Source organism: Lycium barbarum, chromosome 3 (genome assembly GCF_019175385.1).
Source record: "Lycium barbarum isolate Lr01 chromosome 3, ASM1917538v2, whole genome shotgun sequence".
Classification (NCBI taxonomy): Eukaryota; Viridiplantae; Streptophyta; class Magnoliopsida; order Solanales; family Solanaceae; genus Lycium; species Lycium barbarum.
In genome coordinates, this window is record NC_083339.1 from 113,856,641 (window position 1) to 113,878,160 (window position 21,520).

Genomic DNA, 21,520 nt, shown 5'->3' on the forward strand with positions numbered 1-21,520 from the left:
TATAGGAATAAGGTGGAAGCAACACACAGAATCATGTCCAATTTTGTAAAATAGGCTATCACTTGTTAGGAAAAGTTCACAAGTTCCTCAAATGGCGTACTGACGTATAAATTAGCAGAATACATACTCGGACACCTTGCCAGCAAATTGGTGTAGGTGAATTCCACAGACGAACAAAATCCCTTGGTGAGTATACATAATTTTAAGATTCTCCGGGCACACTATAGAGAGAGAGAGAGAGAGAAGTTATTGCACTAACTGAAGACCAACTATTTTTCGCGTTTCGAGATATACAGAAGATAAAAGAAAAAAATAGAAACCATCATGAAAAATTGCTCTGGCAGGCTTTAATCATTTGTAAAAAAAGCACGCAGTAAAGTGTCATGTTTATTTAATGGAACATCGTCATTATAATGTCACTGTTTCGAATAAAAAGTAACCATGAAATGCACTTCAGAATCCAAATACTGGCAACACCCGCACAGCAAGCTACTATTGTTGCTTTACAAACAAGACTAGTAGTCTTTTGTTCCAAAATTCTTGCACCAGAGCTGAGAAGGAATGGGGCGGACTGGAAGATGTGGCCTTTGCTGCAAAACGAAAAGCTTGTTATTGCATGAACATCAAATATCCCCAAGAACAAAAACACTGTAAACTTCCACACATCTCTGAGTGACTGAAAAGCAAGAACAGGAAAACAAGAGGGCAGGCTGTTAACTAAAGAACTGAAAAGGTAGATCAAGAGGAAAAAGGCTCACTAAACATTATTCTAGAAAGGCAAAACACATAGAAAGACATTTAAAGTCGTCACAAACTTCCAGTTAGACACTTTTAACTATCCTTGACACGTTAGACACCTCTCAATGGCATAAGTGAGTTTCTTGGACACCCAGTTGCTAGGTCTAACAGACAACATGTGTGATATAGACTCGTTGCTGACATGTCAAATGAACCAATCAAATAACGACACGAGTAATGTTTTTGGAAAAAATTGTCATCTATTATTTTTTTGAGATAGACTAATTAAAAAAGAAAAAAGCATCTCACCCCACCAACCCCTCCACATATTAGGTGCCCTAAAAAGATTGAATGCAAACTTCCGCTATCTCCAGGCCCGAAAAAATGGGATCTTCCACGACATGATAAGAAATCTAAACGACAGAAAGCTCCCACAACCCCAAATACTTTCAGCTCCTCCACCTTAAAATTCCATCCTTCAATTCCCATTACACACTCACACACTTCCTATCCCCGTAAAGACATTTCCACCATTAGTCACACTACAAGACACGGCACAGCCACCAACAGAGACCATAACTTTGGTTTATGGAAACTGGCATTTCAATTTTCAAGCACCATGACCTTGGCTCCAACAAAATTTCTTGGTGACGGATTCTGAATCGAATCAATGGAAATCAATGTTTGGAGAGGTTGGGTTTGTTTGAGTTCTTGGCCACTTACGGTTAGAACAAATTTTGTTGGAAAGTTTCCATCAACTCAAAAAGGAAACATCAGCCATCATATTTTTACCAACGCAGCTCCTTTTCCATTTTTTTGGGAAAGGTAACAAAGCTCCTTCTCCATTTTCTTAATACTCCTCCACTTTTAAACAATAAACCACAACACCATAGAAGATTCTCCAGAAGCTCCATTTTGAAAACCATCACCATAACAACTCCTCACTAAGAAATTTTCTGTGGCAAGGCAACAAGGAAATGAGAGGTTTTCATCTTGGCAAACAGAAAACAGACACTTCAAGCAAAAGGCAGGGAAGCCTAGGTATAAAGAATCTGAGGAGACAAAATCAAAAGCCTAGGTATAAAGAATCTGAGGAAACAAAATCAAAGTCTTCTCATAGCATGATCAATGGTTCAAAATTTAAGATATCCGATCTGCAAAATGGGAGCTGACAGAGCGAGAGACCATTTCTAAAATCTACTCCCTCCGTCCCAATTTATGTGACACGATTTGCCTAGGCACGGAGTTTAAGAAGAGCATTATTAGAGTAGGCAAAAAAAAAAAACTCTTTTATAAGTAATGATTTTTTGCAAAAGTTATTAGTAACATGGACAATCATTTTGAAGAGTGATAGCTCCTTAGTAAGACAGCAATAAAACAAATGGACACTATTGTAAAATTTTAAGAAGGAAACAAAAATTGAACACCCAGCAATCATTTACTAATTATGTTTGATGTGAGTTCCACATCAACAGAGTGGAAGATCTGCAGCTTCTTATTGCCTTTACTAAAGTAGACCAACTCTGAGCAGCTTCTAACAAATTCCAAGGAGACTTGGGTCCGCGTGTAGACCTAAATCCTCCTCATATGAGTTTTTTTGCTGAAACAGAATGCTTTTCAAACCAGAAGTTTGGGTGCGAGAATTCAGTAACCAGGATCCACTGTCCTATTGAATTCACAGACTACCAATTGAACTAAAATTGAATTCTGCCTGTGTCCTTATTGTCCGAAGCTTCATGACCTTGGTAGACTAATTAGGTATCCTATGGAAGGATCAAACAAGTGGAAAGACTGAAAGAGTGTGCCGGCACCAAGCTAAGACTTATTATCGACATTTCACCATGAGCATGTCAAGTTCTGCGTAATTTTATTTTGTTGTTAGACCTTTCTTTTTCCAATTTCACAGAATAAAATTACTGAGCAATCCCGAAATTGAAGCGAAATAGTGCCTCAACCAAAATATAAGTACAATAAGTATCTTAGCCAACATGAGATTCTCTATGAAGAAGACTCCACGTCAGTTTCTATTGATGCCAAATTTTGTGATTTGTGCTGTTTTCTGGGAAATCAGAATCATTATCCAGAACCAAGTATTACTTCCTACATTTATCTGGATTACATCTATAAATCTATGGAGCCAGATAAAACTAAACACACTGCCCTTTATTGCTTGGGTAACGGTGGTGTCCAGGTCAGCTTGTGCACAGCTCGACTATTCCACCAGGTACCTACTACCTCCCATTTGCACAGGTATTGGGTAACTTTGTTCATCAAGGCTTAGGCAGCTGGGAATAAATCACCCAATATTTTTCATCTTTACTGGGATTTGAGTCTCCAAGGTCTGCACACTTCACTAATCATTGGGTCACTCCCTTGGATGCCACAGTCGTACACACTTCTCAGAGGCTTCTAAAGACATCTCTCTTTCTTTGGCAGATAAGGCAAAGGACTAGGGAAGGGGGTTTCAGAGTTGAAATAGGTACCTTATTTTGTTACTGGAGTTGCACTAAATTATATAAAGCATTAGAATCACGAAAAAGACCAAATAAAGGTGCTTCTCATCCGTAGTTTGACCGACCCGTCAGACAGCATATTGAGCATTCCACCTGTGATTGGATCTTGTCCGTGCATTCCTGTTTCCTGCCAGCACCTGACCACACAATACCGTTCCCTATAAAAGCATGGCGAATCCTCCGATATGTCTAAATTATCCTGCGGATTTCTTTTCCGGACTAGGAGTATTAGTATCTTTGTTACGTTTGCTTATGCGTAGATTCATAGCACGACCTGATTGTTTCATTCACTCTGTTATCTTATTATCTTGCTGCTATTACTGCTGTTTTTTCAATCTCTCTTTTGAGACCGGGTCTATCGGAAACAGACTCTCTTACCCGTCACAAGGTAGGAGTAAGGTCTGCATACACGCTACCTTCCCCAGACCCCATCAAATCTAAAAAAAAAAAATAGGAGAGTCAATTACATCAAATCAAAGTAATCAATCCACACGGAAAATCCAAACCTTTAGTCTGAATTCAACAAGATCACACATATATGACCAGAATAACACTTAAGCTATTCAATACATTTCAGATCACATTTTGAGACGATACTGACCTCAAGCTCGGCAGATTTCAAGGCAACAGGAATGCATACAAGTACGATACCGGCAAGGGCAAGAGCGGTATTTCGCTTCCAATGAAGGGGTCTACAGTAAGGCCCACCACTCATACTCCATACCTTAGTCCTAAAATCTCCACCATGAGAATGCTCTCCTCCACCTCCCATTTTTGCTTGAGTCAACAGAAGAGAAAATGAAAATCAATTGGGCGTTGTATAACTGGCTTTCAAGAATTCGTATTATCGGATCTATATTAGCCCTAAAGACCCGTGCTATATTGGATGACCCGGAAAGACACACTCGGATCTTTTATTATTGACCCGACTCTAATTAGACGACGTTTGGATAAGTTTTTGCACGGATTCTCCTTTAAACACACTGCTCTTTAATTTTGGCCCATCATATCTATGGTATTTAATTTTTGTCTCTGCTACTAATTTAATGAAAATATTTAGATTTGTTTTGGTAGTTATAATTTATGTAACATTTTTATCTTTCGGAAACTCAACTTTTGTTTCGCTCGGCATAAATTCTATAGGAATTAAGTTATGCGGCATAAATTATGTATTTTTCATATTGTGTTGAGTGTTGAGAGTTTTGACTTGTCGGGCATAATTTATGTGGATGTTATGATACATATGCCGAAGTTGAACGTAAATTATGCCAAGCGAAATCTAAAATTATGTCGTTTTTCAGATTATGTTGAGTGTTGAAAGTTTTGCCTTGTCTGGCATAATTTATGTGGATGTTACGATACATTATGTCGAAGCTAAACGTGAATTATGTCAAGCGAAATCTAAATTATGCTACGCCAAAAATGTTGAGGATCAAAAATTAAAGACCACAAATTTGAGCAGCCAAAATTAAAGAGCACCGCGAAATAGGGACATTTGTGCGAATGATCAAATTGGTCCTTAATTTATGGGGGTGGGATTATTTTGGTCCTTGAAGGAATAATCCTTAGGGGTTGTTTCTTTTGAAGGATATAGCTGAAATAATCATAGCATAAATCTGGTATAACTTTATTCAATATTTGATTTATCTTTTGAATCGAGTATAACTAGTTCTTGTATTATTTAAAGTATATTGGTGTATTATTTTATACCATCAAAAACATGAAATATCTTACCTATGAATAATTTATACGGATAAAGCACCAAAAGGACAAAAAATAGATATCTTGTATATTCGATTTCAGTGCAATGAATCAAACACCGGATAAAAATAACTTATATAATATTAATTCATTTATTACTAATTTCTACATTCTAATCTCTTTATTATAATTTCTGTGTAACTTGTCTTCGTACCAAGAGACCCATTAATATGTAAAAGTGAATTTTTTTTTTTTCAAATCCTAAAAGTAACGATTCTTCTGGTAAAAGACATATTAAATTTAATTTTGAAACAAACCTGCCAAAAAAAAAAATGAACTTGCATCTTGATCTGTCAAAACACAAACATTCAAGATAGATCAACCTGTGCTTTTCAGAATCCCTCAAGCAATACTTCACACATGACTTGAAATTCACATGATCATAGTTACATATAGAAGTGGCAAATGAACGGTTGGATCGGTATGAACTGGTTAAAGGTTAAACAAAAAGGGGTAAAATATGTCATGTTCATATTTAACATGGATAAAATATGACAGATAATATGAATATTCATATTATTCGCGATTTCGGGAATAGTAAGGTGAAAACACAAGTTAAAAGCCAAAATAAGCTCAAACTCTCAGAAAGCAAGAACTTATGAAAATAACAAGTAGACAAATGAGTATTCACAAGATGGATATTTTATTGGATAATATTCATATTTGATCTCTTTTTAAATGGTCAATTATTCAACCTATATTTAATGGGTCACATTGGATGGTTACAGGTTCTTCCAAACATCTTGCCAGTCCTGGTGATAGTACGGAAAAGGGTAAAAAAAAATACTAATAACATATTGAAAATGGATTAAAAAATTCTCCCTCTGCCTCTCGGACGCTAATTGCTCTTGACGTTAATTTTTGAGTTAAAAATACACCTTATTCGACCTGTGGATCCCAATTTCCCTTAATGTTACTTTTCGATAAAAAATACTTTTTCACTTTTTTTGGAATTTTTGAAGTTGGAGTTGGAGTTATGTTTGACCATAGTTTTTGAAATTGTAATTTTTGGTGAAATGTAGTGTAAAAAAGTGAAAAAAAAATTGAAAAACAAGTTTTTCTTGTTTTTAGTATTCCGGAATACAACTCCGGAAAAAAGTGAATAATTTTTATGGCCAAACGCTAAAAGTAAAAAAGTGAAAAAAAATTCTGGAAAAAAGTGAATAATTTTTATGGCCAAACGCCCACTTAATAGAATTATGTGAATCAAACCATCCATCCTTATTTATATTTCTTCTTCTTCGCATTCTCTCTTTAGCAAAAGATTCATGTCTAAATCCACAATAGGGTTAGATTCTTCCTTTTAATTATATCGAGTGAATTTTCAAGTAGGTTAGCTTTGTTGTGTGATTTCGAGTCACTTTTCCCTCTTATTTCTTTCACTTGCTTATGAAATGTCGGAAGCCTCGAGTTCTTCAAATAGCCGTGATAGGATTTATGGACATGGAGTTGCTGCACTCCATCTCACATCGTGAACTCCACATAATCCTGGGAGACGTTTTTTCAGGTGTCATAAGCCTAATGTAAGTAAGCTCTTTTTCTTTGTGATTTTTTTGCGGCAAATTTGTAATCAATTTTTTTTAATGTTTATGCTTATGTTTTGTTGCAGGCATTATTGTGTGGATATTGGGAAGACGAAGAACTATCCAGATCATCAACAAATTGAGAAATGAGAAGGATGCTCTCATTTGTGAAAATAATTTTTTGAAAAGGGAAAACGATGCCCTTAAAACAATCTTTTGAATGAAAAAGTAAACTCTCTTCAACATGAAACTTTAAAGGAAGTAGTGATTGAATTTGAGACAAATCTTCTATTTGATAATGAGTTTTTTAAGGAATTAGAGATTGAGTTTGAAACTTTTTTAACTATTGATAATGAGGATTTTAATAAAGTTGTGACTAAGGTTGAGATTTCTTCTTCTATTGATAGAAGACTTGGGAATATGACGGGGGAATCTATCTTATATAATAGGGTTGCCTTGTTTGATTTATGGTTAGGTACATGTTACGAGGCTTACTTTGAAAAATTGATGTAATTGCTTTTAACTTTTTAAATTGTATAATTTAGATGCAATGTAATGTAATGGTGGATGGATTATAATTGCAAACATTTTTTATGTTTTGGAATGCAATAACATTTTATGTCATATTGTTATTTTATGTGCAATAATTTTAGTTGTATAATTGTGGAATTACACTGGGTATGTGTTATACCCCATTTAAACCCGGGTTAGAGCGGAGTATAATATATTGGAGATTCCTATATTGGTTGTTTTAAAGAGTCGTCACCTAATTAATTTTAACGGTGAATTAGGACACCTAGATATTAACTAAGGTAAAGTTAAAACTAAAACTCGTGTTAATGGTCTGCTTAATCAATATGATTCTAGGTAAGGGTTCTATATTATCCTAAAGGGAAGGGGTTAGGCATCCTTTAGAATCCGTTAACTTACGGTTATCCGACCAAACTTAGGTTAATTAATTAAAGTTAAATATAGTGTTTGAATTTTAAGAAAATAACTTGTAAATATAGCAATGCTATTTGAACTAACTTGTAGGAAGACATAATAACTTGCATAAAGGAAATGCTTTTAAAATGAGACTTATAAATGCTGTTAAAACTTTGAATGAGAATAGTAATGTTATCTTAAAATAAGACTTACAAAATATAATATTTTGCATAAAAAAAGGGTTTTGAAAGCTATTTATAATAGGACTTGTAAAAGGCTTCAAATAATAGCGCTACTTAAAACGAGATTAACAATTTGCATAAAAGGGGATTCTAAAGTGCTGTAAAGTTATAAATATTTCTAATGGTTTAAATGAAATGGAATAATGCTATTAAAAATTAGTTTTTTACGAAACATGATAATTTGCATAGAAGAAAATGCGGGTTAATGCAATGTTTTAATAAATATTTGAAAACAAACCCAACGATGAGGTATGAATTGACTTTGCGTTTTAGAAGTATAAATGAAATACAAAGTTGCTAATGAGTCTTCTTCATCCCTTTTATTATCTTTTGTTAACTATGTTTAATCAAGATTAAATCAACTTACAATGCATAAATTTATATATTTCATGTCCACGGCACGTTAAATCTCTAAGGCGATAAAGAAATGAAAAGTGATTTTTTAGTTCGAAGCATATATTCTCATTATTGGAACTTGATGATTCTAGTAATAGCAAATATTATAAATTATGCAAATAATTTTTAGAGATAAATATTAAGGATAATATGAATAATTCAAGATAGATTATAGATAAAAAAAATTAAGTTTACGGAGCTAACTACTAGTTTCCTTTTAATTAACTACCCATTACACTAAACTAACCCACTAATTTATTAGAATTCACCTAAGTAAAAGAAACCAGGCAAGGGTTAGTTGCATGATACAAATTAAAGACACAAAATAAAGTGGAGGAACACATGTGATTAAATGGGCTCAGCTCATTTTTGGACTGCTGCTTTATGGGCGTTGGCCCAGAAATTTTATACGCTGCTGTTGTGGATTGTTCTTGTCTAGTGGGCCTTGGCCCAATGTTTTTTTTCTTCTTCTGCAGGCCACGGATTGGGGCTGACACGGGAGAGGTCATGTTGGGCTTTTAGCCCAACGCCAAATGCGGAAGAAAAACGAGCCCCTCGGACTCGGATGCAATAGTCATGCATAAACAGAAGAAAAGGGAGATCAGTGTCTACTTAATGAATGATGTTAGACACAAAAATACATAAATTCACAACAAACCAACAGATCATATATATATATATATATATATATATATATATATATATATATATATATATATATATCCAAATATATTTCATATATATACATATGTATACAGTTTAGGGACAAAGGACAGGCTAGATCAATACAAATCCTATAAACTCAGATATATGACCCTTCACGCTTAAACAGAGAACCAAAAGGTCAACCAAGGAGAAACAGTGACATAAACAATGTTCTTATTCTTTTAACAGATCATGCACACTTAATGATGAATGATATACCAAATGCATATTCGATATGTAAGCCTATGATATATCAGAATATATGAGGGCAGTATACTTGGTATATCCTTATATGCTTAGCATCTCTACCAAATAGAAAAGCTCCCCCATGATTTTCAGATTTTTATTAGCCCTATCTGGACTCACTTTTTACCTCTACTTTATTCAAACTGGGAACTAGCTGAAATAGGCAGGTTCATGCTAATACCAAAAGGGATTTTAGGAATAGTGTGTACATTAGCAGGGGTACTACATCACCACATTAGGCCAGTTTGGGGCACCTTTCATCATTTGAAGTTATTAATCACCTAAACCATGCTAAATACAAGTTCATATTTTTAGATGGGATGAACTGAGATTAAACTAACAGTAGACCTCATGCAACAGACAGACATCTAAAAAAAAGGGGGGGCACCTTAACAATAAATCAAATTGTAAGCCAAGGGACTGAACAAATCTCCATGGAATGCAGAACCCAAACAGGATCATTTAAGATGTTATCAGCAACACGATTTGATCAGTAAGAGAGACATCAATCCCATTTGTTTAAAACAAGTTTCAATAATAAGTGAAGGGTATTAAACTACTATTAAACAAATATTGAACAGAGACATGCCAAACATGTTGAAGCTATCAACGAACAATCAACTTATATGGGACTAACAAATGCTAAATTACCTTAAAACATATCCACTATTCAATTAGAAACAGCCATAATACCTCAATCTCTTTTAGCAAAAAGAAAAAAAAAAACTATGAAATCTCTGGTAGGATTCAAAAAACTGACTGTATAAATAAGCTTTATCCTTTTTCGACTTAGATATGATAGGCTACGATCTGGAAAACTAATCTTGTTATACCTATTGTTTTGATAGTCATGTTGAAAATTTCACATGAATCCAAGCGATATACGAAAAGAACAACTCATTCTAATCAGGCCTTGAGAGTTGAACACATTACTAATATGAAGCACATTTTCAGGGTTAATTTGGACAACAATTCGTTTAGAGACTGAATAAAGAAGAGACAGCTAGTGTATGCAAACCACCATACTAACATGTACTAGATTGATCGACAAATACCAATCTAAGGGGGTACATTGAACTGCTGCTACTGATAACAAAACAGGATAATGACACAAACTTAAAACTAAGTCCGAACAGAGACCATAAGCGATGAAATAAATGACACGAAAACAACTTAAAGGAAGAAGGATTACCTTCTTCGGGTGCAGCGAAACGGGCGTGGGGGTTTCAATATCACTCGAACACTTCAAATCTAAGCTCGCGATGCTCGGATTCACAACAATGAGCAAAGCAATCGAATACCAATTTGGATCTAGTGTTTTTTGACCCGATATCAAATAAAATTACGACTGCTAAGGGGGATTGATTTTTAGAAAAAATTTATGCGGTTTAAGAACTCCCTTTTTTGGGGATTTTTCCAAATCGAAAAAAAAGCCCCCGATTTCATACTCGGAACTATTATTTATAGTTCCCTCCCCCTTTTCGATTTTAGGCTAGGGTTTTCATTTTTGAGGAGGAGAGAGAGGAGTGGGGAGGGGACAGGAGAGGTGCGTTGGCAGAAGTATGGGTGTGGCAGGGGTGCGTGGGGAGCAGGAGATGGTGGTGGCAGGTGAGCGTGGGGGACAAGGTCGAGTGGAGTGTGTCAGACGAGTGGGGAGCAGAGGTGTAGTGGAGGGTGCGGGTAACGTGGGAAGCGGGTGACGATGAGAGAGAGGAGATGGCGGAGTCGACGAGTGGGGTGGAGATGGGAGGAGAAAGAAGATGGAGGAAGGAGGAGAAAGAGGCGGAGGAAGGAGTGGGGAACGGCGGAAATGCAAAATGGAAGGGTTTCCCTTATTTTAGATGAAAATGGATGCGTATTAAAAGAATAGACTAGTGAATTAAAATATGGACTGGTCTAAAAATTGAAATAAAAAATATGGGCTAGTAAAAAAAATATTAGGAGTTAATCGGACTTTGATTTGGGGTCCGGTAAGTCAAAATACGGACCGAGTGCAAGAAATAATTCGGCTTCTAAATTTGAATAAGAGACCCATTTTGGTTAACGGTGTACCAAGGGTGCCAGAATATCACCTGGTACCAAAAATGTGTAATTGTAAAAGACCCGGATAATAAAATTATATGATGTTGCAATGACCGTGCAATAATATTTTAACCATAAATAAAAGCTATCATTTTAAATGTGCGGAATAAATGCGATGTGTATGCGGAAGTTGATAAAACGCTGAGAAATGCAAATTTCAATAACACTAAATAATAGTAGCAAATCAATAGCGGTAGTAATACCGCTAATAATAATAACAATAATGATAATGGTAATAATGATAATGCTGATGATAATGGTGATAAAATAGATATAACAATAATAGTAGATAACAAATGTTGATAAAAATAACAATAATAATGATGATAATAATTAATAAAAAATGATGATAAAGACGATAATAATTAATAATAAAACAGTAACGATAGTGATAAATGACAATTATTGATAATAACAAAATGATAATAAATTAGTAATAATAATAATAATAATAATAATAATAATAATAATAATAATAGTGATAATAATAAAATAATGATGATAATAGTAACAAAAATAATAATAATAAACAAATGCTGATAAACAATGATAATAATTAATAATAAAAATAACGATGATAATAATGATTAGTAATTACTAATAATAATAGTAATAATAATGGAAATAACAAGAATAATAATAATTAATGACAATTAGTAATAATGATAATTTAATAATAATAATAATAATTAATAATAGTAATAATAATAATAATCAATAATAATAACAAATTAATAATAATAATAATAATAATAATAATGATAGTAATGATAATAATAATAGTTGTAACAGAATAATGAAATGCCGTTATTGATAAGAGATTAATGATTATAGTAAACATAATATATAGTATTATTATTTTTATTTTATTTTTTGTGAAAATATTAGAAGCGCAAATATGTGTTTCGGAGGAGAGGCGGGACAAAATTGGGTGTCAACAACTTGTCCCTCTTTGCCTGATAATGATGAAAGAATTTTCGGGCAAAGACGTTGACTTAGTAGCCCATTTTGTCCCGGCTAGAGGATTGTGGAGGACTAAGGGTAAAGAAAATTACGGCCGAACTCTGGTCTTTGAATCGCCTACATATCTCGGGTTGCACGAGAATCAGGCCGTGTGTAGTTCTGGGAAGACTACGACACCTATGACTGGCAACTCATGATTTGATGCGAATCTTCGCAAAATATTGTCCCAGTGTCGAATTATGATGACACTGGGTATTGTGATAGAACCCTGAAAATTGAGTATGCTGGAACGTGAACGGGAAATTTGAAATTGGAGTCGAGTGTTCGAGGTAGATCTTTGACCCTTGTCGGGAAGTCTGCTCATCCTTCCCGACGTATTGCCCCAGTTCGCTGCCGAAGAAATAGTTTCACGTTGCGCTAGAGCACCTGCGGAACTTTAAACTAGATAAAAATAGTCAGTAAAATAAATACTGAAGTAAAGTGATGCGAGTGCGGTGCAACGCGGCTGCGAGCATATGCAGGGTATTAAGAAAAGAATAATAATAAAACAAAGCAGGTGCGGTGTGATGTCTTATGCAGAAGTTTCAAAAGGCGATTCGCAGCCTTATGCAGAATTTACGAAGGGCGGTGCGCAGTCCGTGCAACGTGAAAGGCGGTGCTCAGCCTTATGCGGAAATTTAAAAGGGCGGTGCGCAGCCCATGCATCATATGAAAGGCGGTGCACAGCCTTATGCGGAAATTTAAAAAGGGCGGTGCATGGCCCATGTAATATATGAAAGCGATGCAAAGGGCGGTGCGCAGCCCATGCAGAAATTTAAAAGGGCGGTGCATAGTCTGTGTAACGTATGAAAGCAATGCAAAGGGCGGTGCGCAGCCCATGCATCAGATGAAAGGCGGTGCACAGCCTTATGCAGAAATTTAAAAGGGCGGTGCATGGCCCAGGCAATATATGAAAGCGATGCAAAGGGCGGTGCGCAGCCTTATGCAGAAATTTAAAAGGGCGGTGCATGGCCCAGGCAATATATGAAAGCGATGCAAAGGGCGGTGCGCAGCCCTTGCATCATATGAAAGGCGGTGCACAGCCTTATGCAGAAATTTAAAAGGGCGGTGCATGGCCCAAGCGATAATAAAAGCGATGCAAAGGGCGGTGCGTAGCCCATGCATCATATGAAAGGCGGTGCACAGCCTTATGCAGCAATTTAAAAGGGCGGTGCATGGCCCAGGAAATATATGAAAGCGATGCAAAGGGCGGTGCGCAGCCCATGCATCATATGAAAGGCGGACGAGCCTAAAATGTCCTATTAAAGGCGGACGAGCCTAAAATGTCCTATTAAAGGCGGATGAGCCTAAAATGTCCTATTAAAGGCGGACGGGCCTAAATGTCCTATTAAAGGCGGACGGGCCTAAATGTCCTATTAAAGGCGGACGGGCCTAAATGCGGTGCTTTTGCGAACAATGATGATGTGCCTTTGCAGGGCATTTGAAAGTAATAATGTAATGCAGGTGCGGTTGCTTTTGCAGTGCGGGGCATTTGAAAACAGTAGAGCAGTGCGGGCCATTTAAAGCAATAGTGCATGCGCATTGTATTTGAAAGCATTTATGCAAGGCATTTGAAAGCGATAGGAAATGTTTGTGCATCGACACGTTTGAAAAATCATTTGCAAGACTCAGGCATTAATTTGCTGCGAATCTCGTAAATTATTGATACTCGAGAGGCATAATTGTTATAAGCAAGATCAAACCGTTCGACGTGCAATCCTTGCAAGGCTGCGAACATTATATATTTTGGCTTCCGCAACTTGGAAACATGGTGATAAACAGTTTCAGCCGAATTTGGAACTGTGACATATTGTGAAACAAAACGAGCGTCCTTTCTCCAAAGTCTTCCCTTTGCCTGATGACTTTGTTGGCCATATACTCTTTCATGTTTCTCGATATCGCCCTTAAAATTTTGTCCCAGTTTCTGGCATAGGAGGACATTGAGTTTTACGATGACGCCCTTAAAATCTGCCCCAGTTTCTGGCATAGCGAAAGGTTGAGCTTTTACGATGACGCCCTTAAAATCTGCCTCAGTTTCTGGCATAGGGGAAGGTTGAGCTTTTACGAATGACGAAACCGAGCCTTATGCAGAACATCAAGAAGGCGGTGCTCAGCCCATGCAACATATAAAGGCGGTGCTCAGCCTTTTGCGGAAATTACAAAGGGGCGGTGCACAGTCCATGCAATATATAAAAGGCGGTGCTCAGCCTTATGCAAAAATTTCAAAGGGCGGTGCGCAGCCCATGCAACATGTGAAAGGCGGTGCTCGAAATGTCCTATTAAAGGCGGACGAGCCTAAAATGTCCTATTAAAGGCGGACGAGCCTAAAATATCCTATTAAAGGCGGACTAGCCTAAATGCAGTGCTTGATTTATGATTACTAAAATTAGTGTGGAGCGAGGAGCTTTTGCGATGCTTTATTTGTATGCGGTGAGACGAGTTTGACGCAGTGCGTAATTTGCAGCAGCAAATATTCATGACGTAATGCCGAAGATTTGGGGACCTTCTACCCTGCCAAAATTTGCATCTAAAAAGTTCCTGCACTCAAAGAAATTTGTAAGTTTCAAATTTAATTAGTATTAAGTTGACTTTGCCCTTTGCTCTATCTGAATCTTGCAATTGCCGACTTGATATTGTGCGATATCCTTCAAAAATAGCTAAAATATGCCCCTGCGTTACTCAAAGAAAATTTGCTAGTGTAAAATAAAATGGTTGCCTTGCATTGAACATCAAAGCTTTGGCGTTGAATCTGTATTTCTTGAGGTGATGTCATTGCAACAATCTGGTGACGCTAATACATTGCTCGAGATTTCGATTCATGCTTTTGTCGAATAATGATAGGCCATTTGCAAAGCTGCCCCAGTGTTGCTTCGTGGAAAAAAATAGAATTTTCCACTATATTAAGACCGTGTCCAAGAATGGACTGCCTACTTATCCCGAAGGAATCAGGTCAAAAGTAGTTCATAGTACAAAGCTTTAGCAAAAATTACAAGAAGGAAAGTTGATCATGAGGCAAGTGGTGGAGAATTCTAGTGACAGTAGATCCTTTCAATCATCTTACTTAGTTCCACGCTTCCTTTTCAAATGTCTCGGTGCCAATTCTGATGGATCACCAGTAACAATAATTGCATTTGCCACTGAAGGGTCATTATTGTTGCGCAATTTATTTTGCTGCACGCTTATCTTATCCTTTTCGATCATGTTCTGGATCTTATGCTTAAGTGCCGGGCAATTTTCTGTGTCATGACCTGGAATATTAGAGTGGTAAGCACAACACTTTGACCAATCAAAATCTGGCGGTAGGCTTTTAGGGATCCATCCTTTCTTAGGCTTCAGGAGTCCCTTGGCTTTCATTCTCTCAAATATGCTGGCTAATGACTCTTCGAGAGGAGTAAAAGTGCGGAGTCTTGCGTGCTCTGACTGTCGTAGGCTAGACTGTGTTTGATCGGGTTGATATCGAAAGCCTCGTTGATGAAGGTATATATGATCACACGAACGTTGATAGTTCTGTCGTGATTGCGGCTGATATGTAGGCCTGACAGCTGAGTCGGCTTCTCTGCTTTTGCCTTGCAAGTTGTTGAATGTCTCGGCTTGGAAAGTTGTTGGTACTGATGGAGTGTCAACAAGTCTTCCTGTTCGAATGCCCGCTTCTACTTGCTTTCCAACTTGAATTAGATCAGAAAAGTCGTGCAACCGCGCACATAACAATTTTTCATAATATATGCCCTTTTGCATTTGGATGAAAGTTGAAATCAACTCATTCTCAGGCAACGGAGGGCGTATTTTTGAAGCTTCCAATCTCCATCGGATGGCATATTCCTGAAAAGACTCATGTGGCATTCTTTCTATCTCAAGCATATCATACAGATTTGGACTAACCCCGATGTTAAATTTGAAATGTTATACAAAGTCGCGGGCCATGTCCTCCCATGTGTGCCATTTGCGAAAGTCTTGTTCTGTGTACCAATCTAATGCTAACCCTAATAGGCTCTGAATGAACAATTTCATTCGAATGGCTTCATCTTGTCCCATTCCCATTAATCTGCTACAATAGTCCTTCAAGTGCGTAATAGGATTTCCTCTGCCATTGAAGGTGTGGAATTTTGGCACTTTGAATCCTGGCGGCAAATCAACATTTGGAAGCATGCACAAGCTTTCATATCTTAAACTTTGGACATTTCTTGCCCGCATCTCTTCTTCGACAATTCTCCTTAAATTGTGAAGCTCTCTATCCGAGCCATCCCAATTGATTGCATTTGTTTCATTTCTCAATCTCTTGTATGGGTATACCGCTAGCTGATTTTGCTGGTTTTCTGTGAAGGGCGCTGCAAGTGCAGGCTTTTGGACATTAGGTATCAATGTGACCTGCAAAGCTTCTGGTTTAATAGAGTATCTTGGCGGTATATTTGTAGGAGCTGGGTGAGGAGAAATAGTGAAGGAAATGTTTTGGGTTGAGCTGGAAGCTGAACTTGTGTTAGGAAGAAGGCTGAGGGTATTTTCCAAATTGACCAACACGCTTCTTTGTACTACATTCTTCTCGCTATCCTTATTTTGCGCTTGCCCCAATCCCACACCGATGTTGAATGATCCAAATCTTTTTGCCATTGTATCTCGTCCTTAATACAGATTCGCAGCCAAAACAATGTTCAATGCCAGACAACTTTTTAAAGAGAAAAGTAAAACTTCATAAACAAAATAAAATGTTAGTGCATGAAATAAATGCCCAAAATAATGTATATAATCTTTTTTTTTTAAGTTAGATTAGTTCGTGATCTAATTAAGCAGGCTTTAGATTAGAGACGACTTGAGTCATATAAAGGAAACGAATGGATGAAAATGAATCATCAGCTATTTAGCTCTGACGGTTGAGGACGAATCGGAAGAAAAGAAAACTATATTGGAGTAGAGCATGCAATTTTGAAGGAAGATTGACTCATATCGAACGCCAAAACTTGGTTCTGAGTTAATTCTTACTAATTTCAGCATATTTTTTAAAAAAAAAAAAAAATTGTCCCAGTTTTAGGACGTTTTGAAAAGATGTCTTGCGTTGCATTCCAAAATTGTTCCAGTTTCATGCTCCTTCGTTTGGGGAATATTAAAATTTGTAATAAATAAGACCGGGCCTTATATAGGCTGCCTACGTATCCTATATCCGACAGGAAATCAGGTCAAACGTAGTTCGGGTGGTGTGAAGAAAAAGATTATTTTTTAATAATGCAAGAGATTAGCTTAGAGAAGATCATGATTGATCGGGCGCAAGACAGTTGAATTTAATATACCCGAGAGTTACGAAGCACTGGCGGGTTGCAAAATGTCAAGGACAGGAGACCTATGAGATTGTCCTTTGACTTTTATGCAAAAAATTGAAATTAATGGGTGCGCGAAGATAAATTTCAGCGACCCAGAATGACGCGATTGACTGAGCGAAGACTCCGCAGAAGCAAAGTACTTGAACAGTCATTCTTGAACAACTTGATGGCAAAAAGCGAACAAATATCGAGAAGTGCTATTTGATAGATTGGACCAATAATTTTGGACATCTACCAATTTAAGAAATGATAAATGCTAAAAATGATAGAATTCGAAAGTAAAAGTTCCATGACGTAAACCGAGTGCAAAATGGATTCTACGAGGCATGGAGCTAACGGGTCAAATGTTTCGTCGTTTGAGACAGAAGATCATACCCGTAAAAGAAGGACGCAAAAAAGCTCTAGAATTTGCAGTTTGATGCGAGACAAATTGTTCGACACTAATAGATTTGAGTAACTAAGCAAATAACGATAAGAGAATGCCTATTAAAACAAAGTTGGAATGATAAGAGTTAACTTTAAGGATTTTCAAGGCTAGTTCATGTATGCGAAAATTAGGAGATTTCCTCCGACGATTAGAAATTTGTCGGGAGTCATGCTAAGAACGCGAACGATCTTAAAGGTGCTCTAGAGTGGCTAAAGTGCGCTAACCGCGGAATAAATAGTTTTTTTTTTTTTTTGAAGTGAAGATGATGCAAAATAATTAATGAACAATATGCAATTGTGCGGCAAAGCAAATATGAATTTTACTTTTCTTCTGAAACAAAGATGATGTTAGTAAATATCAAGTAATAACTTTTCACCAATAAATTCAAATAAGAGCCTTCAAATAAATTTAAGTAATGAGCTTGGCATCAGGTGATAATCGCAAATAAGTTCAAAAGCGAGCATATTGCAAATAAATTCAAGTAAACCACTTAACAAGCAAGCACGCAACTTAAAAGCTTATAACACAAGTATATAAGATAACAGTCACGCATGTTAATACGCAGGGGACCTCCTTATGCCCGAGGTAGGCCTAACGTATATTTGAAAGATGAAGGTGCCATTATATGTCATCCCATTTGCTCTTTAATTAATTAAACGAGTCTATTCCCAAAATGAAGTACATAAATATTTTTAAGCTTTATTACATGCCAAATAAGAAAAGAAAAAATATTCCTAAAAATAAGCTAAGTTCAATTGCGTCCAAGCTTCTTTCAAAACTTGCGATCTTCATGGCTATCTGCATCACAAAAGGTTAGTCAAACCCCACCCTCCTAAAGTTTAATTAATTAGAGCAATGATCGATATTTGGCCCAATCAACTTCAAATAATGCACACATAACATGATAAGCGTCGCTTGGGGTCATGAACCCACTTGGACATTTTGGTAATGTTTACTAATAGACTTAATACACCTTGGGTATTAAGCCTCCTAGGCTCGTGCATGTCCTTAAAAGGGTTTTGGCTTAGCTCTATCTTAGGCTGACTAAGAGTTGTTTTCCAATGACACAAGGCTCCCCCATGCGGACAACTTGGGAGTGGAAAGTCCGTGGCCGTCGACTGCACCGCCGATCGACTAAATCCACTAGACCAATCCAACTAAAGGGGTAATTTAGTAGTGCACGGGCGCGAACCGCGAAGCCGCTTTAAGTGTGTGAATATGTGTGAGTTTTCCAGGAGTGGAAGAAATATGAACGAAATGCCAGTTAAAGAAAGCAGTAACATATTAAAACATAGAAAATTTCACATAATAAAACGATCACTTAAAGGAATATAAGAGAAACAAATAAAGCAACAATAACGGCAAAAATAAAGAAAACAACCAAACATCTAACGAATTAACTATTAACCTAAGTTCATATGGTTAGAACCTAATATTCCCCAGCGGAGTCGCCAAGCTGTTATACCCCATTTTAACCCGGGTTAGAGCGGAGTATAACATATTGGAGATTCCTATATTGGTTGTTTTAAAGAGTCACCACCTAATTAATTTTAACGGTGAATTAGGACACCTAGATATTAACTAAGGTAAAGTTAAAACTAAAACCCCTGTTAATGGTCTGCTTAATCAATATGATTCTAGGTAAGGGTTCTATATTATCCTAAAGGGAAGGGGTTAGGCATCCTTTAGAATCCGTTAACTTACGGTTATCCGACCAAACTTAGGTTAATTAATTAAAGTTAAATATAGTGTTTGAATTTTAAGAAAATAACTTGTAAATATAGCAATGCTATTTGAACTAACTTGTAGGAAGACATAATAACTTGCATAAAGGAAATGCTTTTAAAATGAGACTTATAAATGCTGTTAAAACTTTGAATGAGAATAGTAATGTTATCTTAAAATAAGACTTACAAAATATAATATTTTGCATAAAAAAAGGGTTTTGAAAGCTATTTATAATAGGACTTGTAAAAGGCTTCAAATAATAGCGCTACTTAAAACGAGATTAACAATTTGCATAAAAGGGGATTCTAAAGTGCTATAAAGTTATAAATATTTCTAATGGTTTAAATGAAATGGAATAATGCTATTAAAAATTAGTTTTTACGAAATATGATAATTTGCATAGAAGAAAATGCGGGTTAATGCAATGTTTTAATAAATATTTGAAAACAAACCCAACGATGAGGTATGAATTGACTTTGCGTTTTAGAAGTATAAATGAAATACAAAGTTGCTAATGAGTCTTCTTCATCCCTTTTATTATCTTTTGTTAATTATGTTTAATCAAGATTAAATCAACTTACAATGCATAAATTTATATATTTCATGTCCACGGCACGTTAAATCTCTAAGGCGATAAAGAAATGAAAAGTGATTTTTTAGTTCGAAGCATATATTCTCATTATTGGAACTTGATGATTCTAGTAATAGAAAATATTATAAATTATGCAAATAATTTTTAGAGATAAATATTAAGGATAATATGAATATTTCAAGATAGATTATAGATAAAACAAAATGAAGTTTACGGAGCTAACTACTAGTTTCCTTTTAATTAACTACCCATTACACTAAACTAACCCACTAATTTATTAGAATTCACCTAAGTAAAAGAAACCAGGCAAGGGTTAGTTGCATGATACAAATTAAAGACACAAAATAAAGTGGAGGAACACATGTGATTAAATGGGCTCAACTCATTTTTGGACTGCTGCTTTATGGGCGTTGGCCCAGAAATTTTATACGCTGCTGTTGTGGATTGTTCTTGTCTAGTGGGCCTTGGCCCAATGTTTTTTTTTCTTCTTCTGCAGGCCACGGATTGGGACTGACACGGGAGAGGTCATGTTGGGCTTTTAGCCCAACGCCAAATGTGGAAGAAAAACGAGCCCCTCGGACTCGTATGCAATAGTCATGCATAAACAGAAGAAAAGGGAGATGAGTGTCTACATAATGAATGATGTTAGACACAAAAATACATAAATTCACAACAAACCAACAGATCATATATATATATATATACTATGCATATCCAAATATATTTCATATATATACATATGTATACAGTTTAGGGACAAAGGACAGGCTAGATCAAAACAAATCCTATAAACTCAGATATATGACCCTTCACGCTTAAACAGAGAACCAAAAGGTCAACCAAGGAGAAACAGTGACATAAACAATGTTCTTATTCTTTTAACAGATCATGCACACTTAATGATGAATGATATACCAAATTCATATTCGATATGTAAGCCTATGATATATCAGAATATATGAGGGCAGTATACTTGGTATATCCTTATATGCTTAGCATCTCTACCAAATAGAAAAGCTCCCCCATGATTTTCAGATTTTTATTAGCCCTATCTGGACTCACTTTTTACCTCTACTTTATTCAAACTGGGAACTAGCTGAAATAGGCAGGTTCATGCTAATACCAAAAGGGATTTTAGGAATAATGTGTACATTAGCAGGGGTACTACATCACCACATTAGGCCAGTTTGGGGCACCTTTCATCATTTGAAGTTATTAATCACCTAAAGCATGCTAAATACAAGTTCATATTTTTAGATGGGATAAACTGAGATTAAACTAACAGTAGACCTCATGCAACAGACAGACATCTAAAAAAAAGGGGGGCAC

The 21,520-nt window shown here is 36.2% G+C and overlaps 1 protein-coding gene across 1 annotated transcript; it reads right to left on the bottom strand.

Annotated features, from left to right (window-relative positions):
* Positions 1-325: 325 nt before the first annotated feature.
* LOC132631884 (uncharacterized) lies at positions 326-4,166 on the bottom strand. The gene is made up of 2 exons (XM_060347607.1): positions 3,853-4,166; positions 326-590 (listed from the first exon to the last, which is right to left on the bottom strand). Exons 1-2 carry the CDS (start codon positions 4,021-4,023, stop codon positions 516-518), a joined length of 246 nt encoding a protein of 81 aa, XP_060203590.1. The 5' UTR covers positions 4,024-4,166; the 3' UTR covers positions 326-515.
* Positions 4,167-21,520: the final 17,354 nt, after the last annotated feature.